Raw genomic sequence first — 18,436 nt, forward strand, 5'->3', positions numbered from 1 at the left:
AGGCCTACCAGTAGCACCACCAACGAGCTCTGCAAGCTTTTACAAGGACAATCTCTCGGTAAAGCACGGGGCAAGACCCTGATTGCAAACCTCGGACATTCATCAACGTCTCCAGCAGTTGGAGACTGCAAAGAAACGCCATGCCCTTAACGCGTTTCACAGCAAGCCACTTTTTCCGAGGACTCACTCTGGACAGCGACTTGGGCGAGAACCGGGGGCGTTTCCAACACACCGTTTCGCGTCTCTCCGGGCTCCCCCGCCGGCAGCACGGCACGCCCCGCCCCGCCCCGAGCAGCGTGCGAGCCCGGTGCTCAGAGCCCACCCGGACGCCTCGGCTAGTCGCCGGCACCCAGTCGGGCGTCTCGCCGTCGGACACGAGTGGCAGCCGGCCCCGCAGCCTGAGAAGACCCCGGAGCCGCAGAGGGGCTGGAGCAGAGAAAGGGGTGGGCCGGGCCAGCCCGTCTGCCTGCTGCTTTCCCACCGCCCTTTCCTGCGGGCGAGCCGCCGGAGAGCGGAGCGCACGGCTGCCTGGAGAGAGTAGTGCACGGCGGGCGGGGCTGTCGTAACTGAGAAGCGGCTGTGGCTCCAGAGCGCTTTGCTTAAACTGACGTGAGTGCTCAAAGCGTGGATGCTGTAAGCTTTTTGAAAACTATATATGCTTAATAGAATATCTCACCAGCCATGAGCCAAAGTAAAAGCTGGTGAAGATTTAAAAGCGCTTTGTAGCTGCTGGCTTTCATGCAGGCATCTCTGAATTGCTTTAGAGAAGGTAAACTATGACTTCTTTTATCTCCAGGGGACACCAACCGTGTTTGTCTTGTGTCTTTATTGTTTCTTCATTACTGTGCCTAGGAGATGGTTGTATGATAACTGTTACAGTAAACGTGCTGCTGCTGTAGTTGAATTTGCTTTTTGGGGGCTAAGAAAATGTAATTTAGGCCAGACTGTAACTTTAGGTTCTTCATATAGGTAAGAGTTTGAAAGGTTGAGGCCTTAAACTTTATATGCAGAGCAGTTGCCCAACAGAAAGTTAAATAAACAACTGAACAGGGCATAATCCTTGTCTCTTGTTCATTCTTGATGGGATTTATGGAAAAAAGGACAAACACCATATTCCTTTGTAAGATTGCTTATCCCTCTTCTAAAAGGAAATGTCTCTTTGATAGGGAGTAGAGACATAACAAGCTTTAGAAGCATCCTGCAAATTTGTATCAACTTGTACTTTCAGGAAGAAGTTCTCAAAAGCTGTGGTTTGTTTGGTTTGTTTGATTTCCCCCCCAACTGCACCAGAACATAATTAAAATAATTATTTAATATGAAACTCTCAGGGTTCTGTGGAAGTGCATGACTGCGAAAGCAAAGGCAGCTGCAGAGTCAGTGCTTCCTGACAACTTCATGCCTTTCAGCTGAAGTGTAGGGTGTTATGGCCTTAGCTTGGGAAGCTGTATAAAACGTGTGTTTGAACTAAAGTGTGCTCTCAGGAAGGTTTCCTTTTTTTATGAGTGTACTGTTTCTTCTTTCAGACACGCTTCCTCTGATCTTGTATTTGATAAAAGTTAATACTGTTGGGTACAAGCGATTACAGTGTAATATAAGTTGTCTCACTATAAGTAGAAAGCCAATGGCATTTTTACTTGGACTTGGTCACTGTGAGAGAAGGCCTGGCTCTAAGGTAAGTACCTACACTTAAACTGTTATAAAAATTAGTTTTGAAACATACAAGCCTTGAAGTTCTCTTTGAATGTGTCAGCAGAAAGACTGAGAAGCTAAGGGGTGTGTTCTGTCTTCTAGAGTGAGTTATGGGCGTGGAGATAGATGTTTGAATCCTAAAAATAACAAGTTATAGTGTCTGTGAACACTACTTTTTTTTTTTCCCCCACCCTTGCTCAATCCAGCTGTTGCTATATAACTACATTTAAATGAGCAGGAGAAGTTAATCCAATGTCTTTTCTGAGCTCAGAGGGAAGGTGACCCTTGGACAGCAAGGCTGTCAGCTTTTGCTTTGTAAGACTATATTTCTAAAGAGATATGGCACAAACACCATCTGTTAATACAGCCCATTCTCCTTCAGACAGCTCTTTCCTTTTCTGCTGGCCCTCGTCTTACGTTGCTCAGGATAAAAATTCCATCTATGATAGTTTTAGTACCTTTGAATTGGCAATGTGTTTGCCTTGTCTCTCCTCTCCTCTTCCTCTCTGAAACTAGCTTTAGTTAAAGGCAAAAGTCTGTGTTTAGTACAAGACTAAGATCAACAACATGATATGATTGTGTTCTGACTCTGGAGCTAGTATGCTCAGTAGTGCATCCTCCTAACCTTGGCTGGGGCATTTACTGATGTGTGCTACCACATGATGTGTAGCTGGCGTGCAGGCATGATGGAGGAAGGACATTCTATGTACACAGTTCTACTCTGTTATAAAAAGGGATTTGCTATGTTTTTGAGTTAAAGGCCAGAGTTATTTAATCTAAAATTAAGGATAACTTCTTAAAGCTTGACTTCTCTAGAATATTGGCCTATTGTACTGTTTTATCTACAGCATAACTTCAGGAGATATTTCCTAAAAGTATAAAATGACTTTTTAACCACGGAATGATTTGCATTATAAGAGTGCTTCCCATCTTTGTCCTGCCTCTTTCACCGTGTAAGGGGAGACTGTAGAGTGCTGTAAAGCATTTCCAGATGGAAGGCAGAAATGGACTTCTCAAGGAAACTGTGTACATGTTGTTTAGGAAGATGAACTTTTAATATGGAAAGGCTGTTCTTTGTAGGATCTAGCCTTCCCTGTTGGCCATGCATAGAGAAGATTGCTCTTCCACAGTTAGTACCCTTTTAAAAAAGTAAGTTTTTAAAAATTGATCTTCCATGCAGTCTATCAGATTTTGGCCTTTTTCATTCTTTTCAGCTCTGCTGCTTCGTCTTTTTCTTCTGCCAGATTTTGGGTCAGTTGAAGCATTTTTCTTGCTTCATTTTAAATCTCTACCACATCCTCTGCTACTTAAACTAGAATGCTAACCTGCTCTTCTTCTGCGGTAGGCAGCATTATCTCTTCTGACAGCAACTTGTTTTGAAAATATCACTGGTACATATAAAAGCTGTTTGAGTGCTACCATTGTATTGAACCTTAGTTTTTAGCTTCCTATGTAAGGTCCTCTTTAACTTACAAATGCAATCATGCTAATCTAAATTTGTGACAGTTTGGAGAAGTATTGGAACTAGAAAGAAGGGCTTATTTTAACTAGAAGTTAAAGATATTATCATCATGTTATCTTAAATATTTGGGAGGAGGAGTTGAGTGTTGTTTTTTTTTTCCAGTTCATGAAATGTAACTGTTCAACCTTCTGCTTTTATTCTATTTACTGATGTAAAGCTGAAAAGGAGCTCTTTTGTTGAAGTACAAATATAGAGTTGTCCTGAATATCATGGATTTTTAGCACTGAATGTATGAGAACTTTGGAAAAGTTAATCTTGGTGGCAATGTCTGAGAGTAAGGACATGCCTTGTCTCCATTTGACTGCTTTTTAGGTATCAGAGTTTGGTCTGAACTGTCTCTGGGCCTTTCTTATCTTCCTGTCCATGCATACTGGCAGGGAACTTCATAACGTGATTCTTTTTATCACTTGGTGCAAAGTAGGTATAACTCTTCCAGAAGGCAATCTTACTTGCCTGGTGTATGTTCCATTAGAGCTGATAACTCACTTCTTGTGCCTGAGGGTTGTAAGGAAGTTTATCTCTGTTCTCCTGGCCTTTTGGACATGCAAATGCTTTTTCTTCTTAGCTAAGATGTTCTGTAACCACTGATACAGCTTTAAACCCTTCATGCTGCTGAGTAACAGAAAAAATACCACAGCTTTTTTGAAAACAGTATTGTGGTAGAGTAAAACATTACATGGTGAGTGCCAGGGTTAGGGGCTCATATAACTTCTTTAGGCTCTTCAGTCCTACTGTCCCATAGATTTTCTGTACATACTGTTACTTTAATGAGAGGGTGACAAGCAATAATATTGTTTGTCTAATTGTCTGGAGGTCCAGTATCCAAAAGGAAGGGTTCAAAGTAGAAGTCTTGTGCTTGACTACAACAAACACATATGTTTCTTTGTCTAAATCTTTATACCAAATTCCCACTCTTTTGCCTGTGTAAAATCTATTTCTGACATTTGGCAACTTTAGTTTCCCTGCAGAAAGAAGAACTTGTTACCTGGGAATTATTTGTCATCTGTGAAGCCATAGACACGAGTTGTGGAAACACAAGGCAGTCTGTAACGATGCATAATTTGGAGCTATGATTAATAAAAGAGTGGGCTTGATACTAGCTGTGTAGTTCCTCGGTAGCCTGGACCTTTATACATCCATAAAACATATTTTAAGATCTATCTGTCCTGGACAGATATTTAAGGGATTTGGATTTGGGTTTTTTTTTGAGAGAATGGGATAACTGTAACAAATTTTAAAAGTGATGCCAAAATGCATTGAGAGAAATAATCCACCTACTGGATGCAAAGATCCATCTGACTATACTCCTGATGGCCTGAACCATGATATCTCTGAGCATTCTTGCAAAGTCTGTCACTTATCACAAGCATGTGTTACTTCAAGCTTCTGCAGCTGGCAATGATATCTTCTCCTGTGGGCTTTTGGTTTAGGCTCTTTTTTCTTTAATTTTAGCATTCAATTGACTCTTATAAAGATGAGTGGTTACCTGTAATGTAAATGTTTATTTTATTTAATTAACTGTAACTGTTACTTTATATAGATGGAGCTGCCTGGCCTCACTTGTGCTGTTTGGATGTTTATTTGCTTCTGTGCATCTGTGGATGGCTATCCAAATGGAAGAGTAAGAAGTGCCTGCAGTAGCATGATTCCCTGTCACGGTGGCTCTCCACATCAGTCACCTGAGCACACCATTACAGTGAATGTAACTGAATTTAAACCAGGGGACAACATAGAAGGTATTGTGTCCAATTATAGCTGAAGAGTTTAGTTTGCTGTTTGTTTGTGTTGTAGCATGTCTTTACTCAGCTATACCAGATGTGTCTAAGCAGTTGAATCTTCTTCAGGTGATCCGTTTGGCAGTCATTTGGTACTTGTAAAATGAGCTTCTGCTGGTCGTTGTTGAAAGATTTCTTCCTGTAGAGAATATTTCAGCTTCCTTTTTTTTTTCTTCTTCAGTTCATCTATTTGGACCTGATTTTGAGGGCTTTTTCATACAAGCCCGTGATGCGGAACGCCTGGATAGCCCTGCAGTTGGTTCATTCATGTTAGTTGACCGGAGACTTTCTCAGCTTCTGACATGTGGCCGTACCAAGGTATAGTCTATTGTCTTAAAATGGAACGTCTGACACTGAGATGTTTTATAGACCATGTCTGTAATGGGACAGAGCTTGGCTATGTTAATCTTTGAGCTCAGCAAGTCACTCAAGAAACTGGTCCAACTTGCAGTATAGAGGCATGACTCACTGCAACTATACTTATGAAACATTTAAACTGTCTCGATGATAGAAGGCTATTGACTACTCCAGAAAGATGCAGCATTTGTAACATAATTTTTACTTGTGCACAATAAATATAGTGTATTCCTGGTTACTCTAATTCAAAAGAGGAGGATGTGCTCTATTTGCTTTGAAGAGGAGCATTTTCATGCTTGTTAAAGTCGGAAAATGTCTTGCAGCAAGGAAAGTTTAGGGCACTTATTGTGGTAAACAAACACTAGAATAGGCTATTATCTTTAGTATTGCTCTGTCAGTTACTGTTAATGGAGCATTCTTAGTAACAGATTAGGTAACGTTTATTCTGCCTCCTGCAAGAGTTCTGATCTCTGACTAATGTTTCACCAACCCACTTGAACTTCATGAACATGTACCATATCTGAACTGATGTGAACAAAGTTCTCAATCTATCTAATGCATTTATATCTCTTCACTTCTATCACCTGCCCCCAGGGGCATCCAATTAGTGCACTCATTAGTGCTCTAAAGCCAGGGAGATGTCTCAGTTTTACCCTCTGTGTTTGGAGGACTTAGTTCTGTGCTGTGTTTGATCTTTTTATCTTGTGCAAATGACTGTCTTTTTGGCTATATATAAAAGCCTACATTTGACTTTTCTCCTCTGGAATACTAGTTCTGTTCTCTCTCTGTCCTTTCACGCTCTTACTGTTGAAAAATGGAGCTTTTGCTACCTTAATATCAAAGCAATGGAGTGTTGACACACCATTTCCTCATAAATGTTGCAGGGACCTCTGTCTTCTGGATTGAAAGACTTCTAGTTGTTCTTTTAGCCTTAACATTTGTTAGTAGGTTGAAGTTTCAGTAGTAGACTTCATATGATTTGATCATGATTTTTCTGCAGCTTGTGATGATTGTGTTAGCTAAAATCTCCTTCCTGCATATCTGTTACGTAACTCTTGATGTGTGTGTTTTCAGAATTCAGCTGTCAGTCACACAAGTAAAGCAAAAAAGAAATACATAAAAGTTTATTGGATTGCTCCTGGAGATGCCCCAAAACGTGTACAGTTTTTGTAAGTAAATCTAGTACTGATTCTACTTTATTAAAATGTAAGTAAGGTAAACCTGTACCATTGTCTGCTTCACATATTGATCAGCAACTGAAAAGTATCTAATGGCCTGAAAGGGCAACACCTCTTGCTCACTGCAGAATCTACTTTAATGCAGGCAGTTGTTCTTTAGGGGAAGCTTGGAGATGGTTATTTTTGATGAAAGAGTAGAAGGGTATTTGGAGACAGATTTCTTTAGTATTTCTAGTTAATTACTTACTTTGATACAGTGTTAAGATTTTTTTTTTTTTCTGTGCCTGTACCTAGCAACATGGTACCGATACTCTCTTCTTACACTACCAGTTTTTGGGGACTAATGGATAAAAGTTATGCAACTCTTCTCTGAGGTTATCATCTGCCACAGGCATGAATGTTTCTTATATCCAGTAGAGCATGCAGTAGTATGTTTTACAATTATTTTCCTCTGAGATTTTCCTGCTTTAATCTCTAAAATGGTAGGGTTCTGCATAAAGAAAGGGGTTTTAAAAGTAAGTTGTACAAACTTATTTTTCCTTTTCCCTGTTTTTTAAAGTAACAATCAGCTATTGATGTATAGAACAATGACTCTGTGTGTTGTGTTTTTATAAGAGCCACAGTTGTGAAGAAGTACAAGACTTTTTGGGTGAAGATTCCTGGTCCCATTGTTTCTCAGTCAAAGGCACTATCCCCAACAACACCCTTGGATGTAACATCAGAGGCTATATCAACTTCACACTCCATTTCCCACTTATCAAAGCCAGTAAGTAACTCTAAACATAAATAATGCTATGTTTGATGCTTATGATCAATGGAATTTAATGGAATCAAATTTAAACAGTCTATTGACAGAAAGAAAGAGATAATGGATGAATTGCTTAAATATTAGAGACAAAGAACATAGCTACCCTTTTGTGTTAGTTGAGTTGCCTGAACACATGGGTCAGAAGGTTGATAGAACATTTAGAACTTAATAGTCAGAAAATGTTATGTACATGTGGGAAGAGACATGAGAAAAGACTTGCTCTGGTCTTCTGAGTTTATCTGTGTAACTGGCTTCCATTGCTAATTCTTGACTGGGTTGAGCAGGCAACATAATTTGATCCAGAGTAAATCCATATACTTTCTCATTGAGTTTCAGCAGAGTTGCTACTTTAAGAAGGAAACAAAAGAGCTGGTCTTTCCTTCTTTTCTACCCCCTCCTACAGCTGATGTTATTACACTAAAAGTTAAAGGAAGTTTCCCTAAAGTTTCTGCTTTCTTTTAAAAATTATTCTGTTTTAATGTCTTGAAAGTGAAAACTCAACTCGAGTAAAATACAGCTTGCAACTCCTCATCATTTTTACCTACTAGTTCTGGGGTAGTTGTGGGGATGGGCCAAGAGATTGATATGTAGGCATGGATGGCATTTCCTTGCTGTTCCTTGTATGTCTTCTTGTAGAACAAATTAGAAAGGGAGTCTCATTTCTTATGACTTCTTTGTTTCTTTAATTGTCTAGTTTAATGCATCAGGTTGTGGAATTTCAAAGTTCTGCATTAGGAACCCTTCAAACTGTGATCCTGCAAGTACTTCATGTTTTTTTCTGTCCTTCCAACATGAGAAGAGTTCAGTATTTATTGAAATGAGTGGTCCAAGTGAAGGTTACTTAGCATTTGCATTGTCCTATGACCAGTGGATGGTGAGTATCCTTTTGTACTACTTTAGTTGCTTTCGTGTTCCTAAATTTGAATGGTACTCTAGCAAAACATGCATATGGGAAACTGAAACACTGTTGCATGACACAAAGTCACTTCTCTCCTGTAGTGCTGAAGCACAGATTGCTTTTTCTAGGTGGAGAATCAGTTTTAGCTCAGGACTGACTATTTGCAGGAGAATTTCCCTGTGGATGATATCTGTTTTAGCAGAATTCAACTTGTCACAGTAGCTGACCAGAATTATTCCTGCCTAGATCAACCTTTCTTTTGTTATCTGCCCAAAACTCCTCACCTGTCTGAAGCAGAGTTGCTGTGCTTTCTGAAAACCACTTGCATTCCATTGTTGTTTGTACAGGAGTGACTCTATTCCTCTTAAAGTGTTTACAGATCTTTTTTTCTAATTGGTGTTCAAGTGAAGAGATGATGCTATTGACAAATGCATAATCCATAAACTGTTGCACAAAAGAGATGCTGTTCACGTCCTTAGTGCAAGAACACTTGGTTCTTAACAATACTTTGTCTTTAAAGCTATAAGGAGAAACAACTTTTAACTAATGAGGGTTTTTAATAATGTCAATATTCGTCTCCTTCTTATCTGGTTAATTTAGTAAATTCTAAATAATTAAAGAAATTTCTGATAACATGGTTGTTACCCTGGATGTGGGGGAGTGCAACTCATCATCTGCCTTACTATGTTTCATCTGTTTAACTTAGTGTTGTTCCTCTGTAATACTGAAGTGTTGGAAAGCTGGGAAATAATAGCTTGACAACTAGAGAAGACTGTCTTGGGTCTTGTTGCATATATTAAATCAAAGAGCTTTTGGAGACTGCCAGTAGTGGGTTTTATTGAGCTATAAGTGCTTTTGTCTCTTCAACTCTGCAGGATGGTGACGATGCGTATCTGTGCATCAATGGGGACCACTCTGTCCACGTACGCACTGCCTATCTGAAGAGGCGAAGCCCTCCTCTTTTAGATTCAGAGGTACGTTTAAAACAAGTAAGACTCTTCCACAAATATAGATTTCAAGTGAGGAATGGTGTGCTGCTACTTCTCACTTCTGTTTTGTGCAGCAGCTGCACAAAAAGTAAAGGGAGAGCCATAATCTTTCAGGTGAGAATAGCTGGGCTCTCACTTGCCAGGAAGTGTTACTTCTGGAAGTCAAAATTTGAATTTTTAAAAATAAGTCCCATAATGAGAGCTTACTCTATGGAAGAGCTTTGTGCTCATTATTACTCTGGCCCTTTGCTAGGGCTGCAGTTGCAATCAATATATCTTGGGTTAAAGGTTAGAAGTGAAAAGGGGATATTATTATGACATGAAAAATATGGTAGTATAGAGTCTAACCATTATGTTACGGTGTTGACTTTCTTGCCTTTTCAGTTGGTATGCAAGAGATTTTTATTGCTTCCTCTGCCTCCAGTCATTGCCATTCTTTCTTTGTGCACTGGTGACATTCTTGTCTTTTGCAGGGTTACTTTTAAGACAATTATTCTGCCAGCCTGAAAAGATTGGGTATTAAATGTCTCCTGTTTCACAGAATGCCCTTGAAGATGTGTCATGGAGGCTTGTGGATGGTGTTCTTCAATGTTCTTTCAGAAGGAACATTCGTCTTCCTGCTTATAAAGGGAGATATAATCTGGATGCTAGTTACTACATCTTTCTGGCAGATGGGGAAGTTAGTGAAGGTAAACTTGACTTGCATAAGGTTGCTTTTCCTTGAACAGCTCTAAATGAGTAACACTTATGTAAGATATATGACTTAGCAGAGATACTAATTTGAAACTAAGGTTTCCAAGTTCCAGGCACTTAGTCCAGTCATCTTTACTGCCTCTCTGGATCATGGGTTTGATTCTGGAAGTCACAGTTAACTTATTCCTATATATGTGTTATATACCCCCTTGATTCTGGGAACTAGTAGCTTCTTGAGAGCTGACCACCTCTTTTTGAAGTGAAGATTAGCATGAAATGGAGCTATTCTTCACAACTTTTGTATGTAGTGGAGAAAGCTGTTTTCTGTAGAGAGATGGGTTGATTCTTGTACATGAAGTATACAAGACACTTGGATGATGTCTTAGGTTCTTACTGTGTTATATATCAGAATTTTACTTTGTGGTAATGCTCAGTGGTCACAACAGGGCTTGCATTCTTAAATAAGGAGGGGGCACACTTAAAAGTGCCGTTGCTTTCCTCAGTCATAAATAAACCACTTTATGTCACTGCTTAGGTGGACTAATACACAAACATCACCGTCAGCCTCTGATCACAAATGGAATGTACAATGTCACAGGCCTTCCTCAGGATATTGGAGGTTCCCGGTCCCCAGGACTTATCAAGGCTCATGGTAAGCTGCAACTTCTTGTTTTGTCTTCCAGTTCTAGACTTGCTGGGACTGGAGAGTTTTTTTCCTCATTACAAAGCAGATACTTCCTTTTGTCTTTCTGGCACCTGTGTTACAAATCTGGTTGGCTAGCAAGATCTGAGACTGTGAAGACAGAGAAAGTTATTGATAATTTTTCATTTCGAGGACAGCATTCTAAAATTCTTTGTACCCAGGAAAATGAACCTGCATCTGCCTTTTCTCATAAATTTATAATTAGGAACTGCTTCTGTTTACCTCTTTCTCTCCGTTTTTATTTGTCTTAGTTGCATTAATGATTTGATTGTATTTGAAATGAGAAACCTCTCAACTGACAGTCCAGAGTGATTGGAAGTAAGGAGAATTTTTTTCTCTCGTGGTACTGGACTTTGAAGCAGGCCCTTGAGAGAACTATCATTTGTCCTTTGTCAAACAAGTTGTAAGAAATGTCCCCTTTCATGTACTTGATACTGATGAGGGAACAGCCTCTCACCAGTATATACTGACTGTACTAGTGCATAGGAAATGTGCAGCAGCTGGAGCTGCTCTGTTGTTCTGTGTGGGCATACCGTGATATGGATGTTTCTGCTCCCTAGCAAGATACATGGTAGAAAGTTGTAGTCTGAGCCAGTAGATTAAAACCTGACCATATGCATATGGATTAAACTGTTCACAGGGTTTTTGAAGCTGTGTTACTCTGGAGCTAAATTACTCATGTCTACCTTGAATTGTTTCAATGTTCAGGAGCGCTGATGTTTGTTTCCTGGATTACCACAGTCAGTATCGGTGTTATTGTTGCACGGTTCTTCAAACCTGTCTGGTGCCATTCATTTCTGTTTGGAAAGGAGATGTGGTTTCAGGTGGGCAAAACCTCCCCATACATCCAACTGTATTTTCTGGCTTTATTGTAAGCAGAACCGTAAGCCCACTAGATCCAAGAAACAGGAGATAAAACTTGGTGTGTTTTTTGACCTTTAATCTTATCAAATGGACAATTACAATTCAGTTCACCTACTTTACTAGCAAAAGCAAAGAGAGCACTAAGGACATCTTTAACTTTAGATCTATTAAATGTAGTTTAATGGCATATTAAGAAAGCTGTAGAGATTCTAAAAGCAAACAACTTTTTCTAGGTGCATCGAATGCTTATGTTGACCACAGTCATGCTTACAAGCATTTCTTTTGTGTTGCCTTTTGTATACCGAGGAGGTTGGAGCCAGGTAAGGGTTTTGCTTTGTTTTGCTCAAATGTAAAGGTTGGACCAATCGAATGAGAATGACATCCACATGACTGGTGTATTACACCTATTATGAAGGAAACTGCTGCGAAAGTTGCCTGCAAGTAGGCTGATTTAAAATCCTAGCAACACAGAAGAGGCATGTTGCCTCCTTCAGCTACAATTGGATTAAATTCAGTACTTTCCTGCCTCTGTCTCCCAGATGAAATCCTTTCTCTTAGTTTCTTTATATACTAAATCAATTGTCTTTCCATTTCCTTAGAGAACTTGAATTTGGGAGGGGTTTGCTTACGTGTTGCTGTCACCTGTGCAAAGTAATATCAGAAACTGGAGTCTAGGGAGTGTGAATTGAAAGTGGGAGAATGTGGTCACAAGTATGAGCTAGGGAAATGGAACTAAATATTTTAGATTTAAGGTAAGGATGAGGTTAGGGATACGGTGAGAGGGGAGACCAGTGCTGGGAGGAGTTATGAAATGGGGCTCTCCTGAAGAATCCAAGACTGATGATGAAGAGCTTGGAGCATAGCTTCTACAGTCATATTGCTCTCTGTTTTTCAGCTGGTAGAATTCCTCAATACAGCAAAAAGTAGAGGCAAACACTGGGTAGATTTCTCATGCTGCTAAGGAGAGCCATCTCTATCCAGCTGCAGGGCAGCTTCCTGTGTCCTGTTGCCAGCCAACCTACACACAGTGCTGTTCCACCACTGTCATTTGCTAGTACAAGTGTAAATAAACCAATCAACTATTTGGTTGTTTTTTTCTGTATTGTCATATAGATGTGATATTAAAGTGTTCTGTGTTTAGCAAGCAGGCTTTCACCCCTATCTCGGCTGTACTGTGATGGCTCTGACAGTATTTCAGCCCCTGATGGCAGGTTTCAGACCCTCTCATCATGCGCCAAGGTACTCACAACTCACTTAGTAAGTTACAGCTACAGGAATTAAGTATGTCTGTTTCTTTAAAGATATTTTTCAATGTAAAAAGAATAGTTAAAGTAGGTAACAATATTCTTTAACCTCCCTCATGTAATCAATAAAATGCTTTTCATTGTTTTGTAGGAGGCAATTGTTTAACTGGTTTCACTGGAGTACTGGTACAACAGTTAGAATACTAGCTGGTGAGTAGAAGTAATGGTTGTAACTCCCTTTTAACTGATTTGGTTCATTTTCTGAACTATTGCTCACTTAAAACATCTCTAGACCTCCAGTTCAGGCATCTTGGAAGATTCTTGTTGGCCATCTCTGTGAGTTTTAATTGGCCATCAGGCACAACTTTAGGGGAAGAAACCCAAAGAGATTACAAGCAAATCTAAAAGATCTCTGTAATGAGGACCTGTTCTTACCTTAAGTAGTTTCTTTTTGTCTTGGAAGTTATGAATGAAGATATTGTTCTTACAGTAACACTGTTCAATGTTATTTAATGGGAGAGGGAAAGCTCACTGAACCAGAAGCTAGGCTTAGTTCCATTAATAGTGACAAATTTCCACAAGCAGCTGAAGCACAAATGTTGTGGTGACTGTAGTCTAGTTGGTAGTGTCACAAATACTAACGTTTGTATGACTGGGATGTGATGGGGCCCTGGGGAGGATGACAGACATCTTGACCTTCTTCTTTTCTCCTTGCCTTCCCTCTCACACTGCCAAAAAACCAAAAAGCTTTTAGCTACATGGACTCCTTTAGCCTCCTTCCCCAAGCAGTTGTAGGCAGTTTGTGTGAAAACCATTGCCTAAGGTGTTCAGAGCATTTTGTTAATTACCCTCCTACAGCACTCTTAATGTCTCTTCTATCTTGTTTTTACTGACTAGTGGTGACTATGTTCTTGGGAATGGATCTACCAGCACTTGACTTACCAGACCCATGGGACACCTATACAATGATTGGTTTTGTAGCTTGGCATGTCAGTATTGATGTTCTTCTGGAAATACACAGCTACTGTCTGGTTCGTAAAGGTACAAACCCAACAGAACTCTTGTTACCTTGCTTGCTGACAACTGTGCAACAAATGTAGCAGGAAAGTGTGTTCAGGGAGTGTGCTTTGGCCTCTAACTTTCAAGGTGGAAGGGAAAAGCTCTTGAATAATAGTTTCATATCTTCTGTACAAACTAATATGGGAGCAAATCAATTTTAAAGACCAAAGTGTTGAGAGAAAAGTGGTCTTATGCCCTTTGAAATGTGGTTACTGCAGTTTTCTGAAAAATGAAAGGAAAAGGTTTTAAATTAAACAAATGTTTTGTTCAGCTCAAAACTCAGTGCTTTGATATCACTCTACCAACAGAATCAAAATATAATGTCCAGAAGTTATGTTTTGCAGATCATCTCAGAATAATTTTTAACTTGTGAGCATGCTAGTACAGATCACAATGTCAAATACTACTTCCAAGTGCTTTTCAAATTTGATGTTGTATAAGTCTTAGCTTTGATCCTGTGACTGAGTAACTTCTGCCACATAGAAATGAAAAACCCCTCTTCCTCTTAAAAGCAGAGTTTGTTTTTCTTTCCACTAACAGTCGAAGTGATAGAGGATGACAGAGTGCAGATACTGCAGTCACTCACGTCTGCAGAAGCAGAGGTAAGGCACAGTTTGTTAAATAACAACTATGAGATGGGGTGATTATTTGTATAAACCAGTAAAAAAACGGATGCTTTATATGGCTTTTCTTCCCCTTCTCCTGTAGGGTCGTCTGTTTAAACAAGTTATGTTAACCATCTACATCTGTGGAAATATAGTATTCCTCATGGCCTTCCTGGCAGCAATCAACCAAATATGACCACTGAGAATTTTGTGATGAAAGGTGCAAGGAATGCGTTCTATTACAACTTTCCCCTCCACATCTCCCTGAAGATGTAATTGAAGAATAATAGCAGGTGTGCATCAGACTCAGTGTTAGGGAGAGCTCGAATTCAAATCTACAGAACACTGCAAAAGCTGTCTTCTGATGGGACTTGTAATGAGAGTTTCTGCCCGAGTAAGGAATGAAGTCTCTATTTTTTAAGTGCAGTAACTATCTTGTTTGAAGCTTATAGGTTAAGAAGATTGAGAAGATGTGCTGAAAGTGCCCTTTTGATAATTCCCTAAACTTTTTGTGAAAGTTATTGGGAGAGGTGGAAAGATTGATCTGGAATCTGTTATGTCTGTTCACTTAGCTGTGTTCCAAAACTACGTGATGTGACAGCTTCCTGCTCATGACAGTGTTGTGCATTAAGAAAACCCTCGACAAGAAACATAGTGATAAACTGTCACAGATGCTGGGTGGTTCATGAGCTGAAGGCGGTTGTCTGACTTTGCAGTTACATGCAAAAAAATGTTCTCTCTGCTCTAAGAGCAGTACACTTCCACAAGCATATGAGTTCAGTAAAACCACCACTTGCCTCACAATACTGTTCTGTCCCACTGCCATCAGTGCTTCTAAATCATAGAGACAAAACATGTTTACAACCTAAGTGCATTAAAACCTCTTGTTCTTATTCAAAACTCAAACAGGAAGAACCTGCGTGTATGGATTTCTGTGTTTTACTGTCTGTCTTTGCTTGTGGCTTCTGGATTGCTTTTCTGTGTGAATAAGATGGAATTATGCCACTTGATGCTTAAATGGAAGTGAAAATATTTGTTTAGGAATGTTTTATTTGCACTATTGAGTGAACCATAGATTAGGAATTTGGTTTGACTTCAGGAAAGGCAGCTTCTGTTAATGGCAAGTCAAAGTCATTTGAGCTGATGTATCTAGGAGGCTAAAACTATAAGAATATGAGGGGGCATGTTTTTTTAGCCAACAAAATATGTATCTAAATATGCAAACTAGAGATTGGAAAGAGACTATGTTGTTTAACTCTTTTGCTTCACAGTTTGCCTGAGTATGGAACAACACTCTTGAAATGGCATCTCAGAAACAAACCCTTAATACGCCATGCAGTACAGTGCTTTGTGTTCTTTCTTTGCAGCTCTAACAGTGTGCTTCCATACTTCCTCATTTTTGGTACTGGAAATTATAGATTTTTAGATGTAATGCTTCAAAATATATCTTTAACCTAGAGCTACTAAGCTAGCTGGGAATAATGATGTTGGAGTATTGGATAGAATAGTAACCAGCGAGGCCTGATTTGGTTTAGACTCTTACAGCAACATCTCTCTACTGCCTGACAGCCAGTTCTAAAACTTGTATGTATGGCTCAGTTAGTGGTCTCTCCATTTCCTAATGCTGCCTGTTTCTGTCTCTTCATCTCTCCAAATCCACGATGCAGCCTATTGCAGGGAAAAGTCTTACTCAGAAAGCTGTAAATTTATATTTGTAGTCAGTGATCTTTATGGCTACTCCAGTAACTGGTCTGGCCATGAGGGCATTTATAGAGCTGGGATTAATCCATTTGTCAGCAGCAGACTGTGAGTGAGTGTAGGCTGAAATGTCTCCCTTCCTCCTGGAACCTGGAAAAATGGCATGCAGATTGAGAAAAGGAGACTGTGAAGAAACAGGGCAAAACCCAGGCTGAAGGGCAAGAAGCACATGGCTAATTTTGTGGGTTTCTGTTTTTTTTTTAGAGATCTGAGAAGCCTGGGACTCACAGGCCTGTCTGGTGCTAAAGTTATGGGGGGGGACTCTTTCTGATACCATAGGTTTATAGCAGAAAACCTCTCAACCTGGGCACGGTTGATGGCTTTTTAAACTAAAGACAATGCCAGATTCGCCTGTAACTGAAGAGCTGTACTGTGTGCTGTTTTGTTTTCACGTGATAATGAACAAGAGATTTTAAAAACATGCATGTAAAGATCTTAATGAAAGGGGGTTTTGACCCTTTTAGTATGGTGAAAAACATCAAATGGAAATTAGAAAATAATAGTCTTGCCTAGCAGCAAAATGGATTGTCTCTTTGCTTTGTAGATGTTGTTTTATAAATTAAAGCTTTCTAAATGCAACATGGAGAAAGTCTTGTTGAAATTGAATGTTAAAATAGCTTCACTCTATAATGCAGAGTTTGTTTTTCTCAAGAAGACAAAAATTCCTTGCTCTCCATCTGGTAGAGCTTTAAAGTTGGCAAAATTGCTCTGGTTAACTTGTTCCTTTCCAGTGAAGCTTCTTATGTGAAGCCTTGTGTGCAGTACTGTATTTATTTGAAAGACTTGTTAATTTAGGGTAATGTCTGTGCATGCTGCCTCTCCTGCTCTTTGCCTGTTTGACTAGTAAGGGGAAGCAATTTGTCACGGTATTCTAATGACTTCTGAAATTTCTGATGTACACCTTTGGAGAAAAAGAAAGAAGACTGTGGAAGTGTTTGGTATTGGGAGGACAAGAGGTGACAGGCAGTTTGGTTCTAGAGATACTAGTGGCTGCAGTGTGCGTGTGACTTGTTTTTTCTTGAATGATAAATATTGTATAGGAAGTTCCTATGGCTTTGCTTCAGAAAGGATTCCCACTGAAGTCAAGAAAACTTCTTTGCAAGAAGAGATTGAGAAGGTTTCAGTGTTCTCTCTTACTCTCAGACTGTGATGACAAAACAACACAAGCACGTTTCTTTTTGGATTCTCTTAGGCAGATAAACACTCCCAGTCGAGTAGAAACATGATCAGTCATGCAAGTGTTTCGATTGAGTTGTTAGGTGCAACCTCGAAATACTGGTCATGTGTTCTTGTTCTTGCATGTGTTTTAAATGAAAGTGATGCAAGTAGCTCAAATGCAATGGAATTCACAAGATTTTGTATTGTTTGTCCTCCTTACACTGAATGCTGCACTGTTCTCTGTCAAAAATTAGAAGATAGGGAGAGTTCATGTTCGGTGTAATAATGACTGTGTTCCTCCTTTACCCAGGTTGGGCAGGTTAGGGAGAGATTGCCTGCGCTTTGCTTGCCATCACGGTTTGTAACACTACGCGGCGCTCTTGTTCAAATAACGGCGTTTTTCTTTTGTTTGCTTAAATCTGTCAGTGAGAGGTTGAGACATGCAAAGCACGTCTAAACCGGGAAGTTTTCCTTGGTGGACTAATAGAAAAAAATCTCAAGCTTTATTAAAAAACTCGATCTTTAAATTCCAGTTAGTTCATAGAGGCAGCCGTTATGAAAAGGGTGTTTGCTTGATATCTCTGCTTAAGCTTTTGTTTGAACACTTGTGGCCTGTTTTCTTTTGTCATGTGTGTAAACCCTCTGGTACGTAGGTACATCTCTTCCCAAACACCTTAAGACGAATGGCAATCATTAAGGAAGAGCTATCATCTTCTGTATTTCAATAAATGCAGAAGTTAATATCTCGGTGATTTCAGACCTTTGGTCCAGGCTGAAGAAAGAAAGACTCCAAAGGAATGGAAAGATGGTTAACAGGGATGATCAGACAGTAATTCTGAGAACTTCTCTTGCTTGCATCAATCTGATACCAACTCTGTGTGAAGTGAGGGAACCGTTGCGTTCACTTACCCGAGAGAGGGGCACAGTAGAATTGGCGCAGGACAGGTGCTTCAGAACACACTTTGTACCATCTGTTTTAGCTCGTGTATGAGTCTCTTTTCTTTTAAGGTGCTTTGAAGGCTATTATGTCATCAGCAGCATTTTTACCCCCTTTCCAGATCATTTAAAGTTAATAGCACAAGTTGTTAAGGAAGGCAAGGGATGAATGTCCATAGTAATCTATGACTGTTACACAA

The 18,436-nt window shown here is 39.7% G+C and overlaps 1 protein-coding gene across 5 annotated transcripts; it reads left to right on the top strand.

Annotated features, from left to right (window-relative positions):
* The first annotated feature begins 227 nt into the window (after nt 1–227).
* Nucleotides 228–16,731, top strand: FRRS1 (ferric chelate reductase 1). 5 transcript variants are annotated; one of them, XM_062003681.1, is made up of 17 exons: nt 228–769; nt 1,524–1,672; nt 4,752–4,947; nt 5,168–5,304; nt 6,418–6,512; nt 7,137–7,287; nt 8,024–8,203; nt 9,103–9,201; nt 9,758–9,905; nt 10,445–10,561; nt 11,321–11,436; nt 11,710–11,796; nt 12,618–12,715; nt 12,872–12,930; nt 13,618–13,761; nt 14,320–14,381; nt 14,488–16,731. In XM_062003681.1, the coding sequence occupies exons 1-17, from the start codon at nt 739–741 to the stop codon at nt 14,578–14,580; spliced, it is 1,962 nt and encodes a 653-aa protein (XP_061859665.1). In that variant the 5' UTR covers nt 228–738; the 3' UTR covers nt 14,581–16,731. The 5 variants fall into 5 exon arrangements, with proteins under 5 accessions (XP_061859665.1, XP_061859667.1, XP_061859666.1 ...); XM_062003683.1 differs by having other exon boundaries at nt 231–633; XM_062003682.1 differs by having other exon boundaries at nt 231–609.
* The last annotated feature ends 1,705 nt before the right edge of the window (nt 16,732–18,436 follow it).

This window comes from Colius striatus, chromosome 10 (assembly GCF_028858725.1).
Source record: "Colius striatus isolate bColStr4 chromosome 10, bColStr4.1.hap1, whole genome shotgun sequence".
Lineage (NCBI taxonomy): Eukaryota > Metazoa > Chordata > Aves > Coliiformes > Coliidae > Colius > Colius striatus.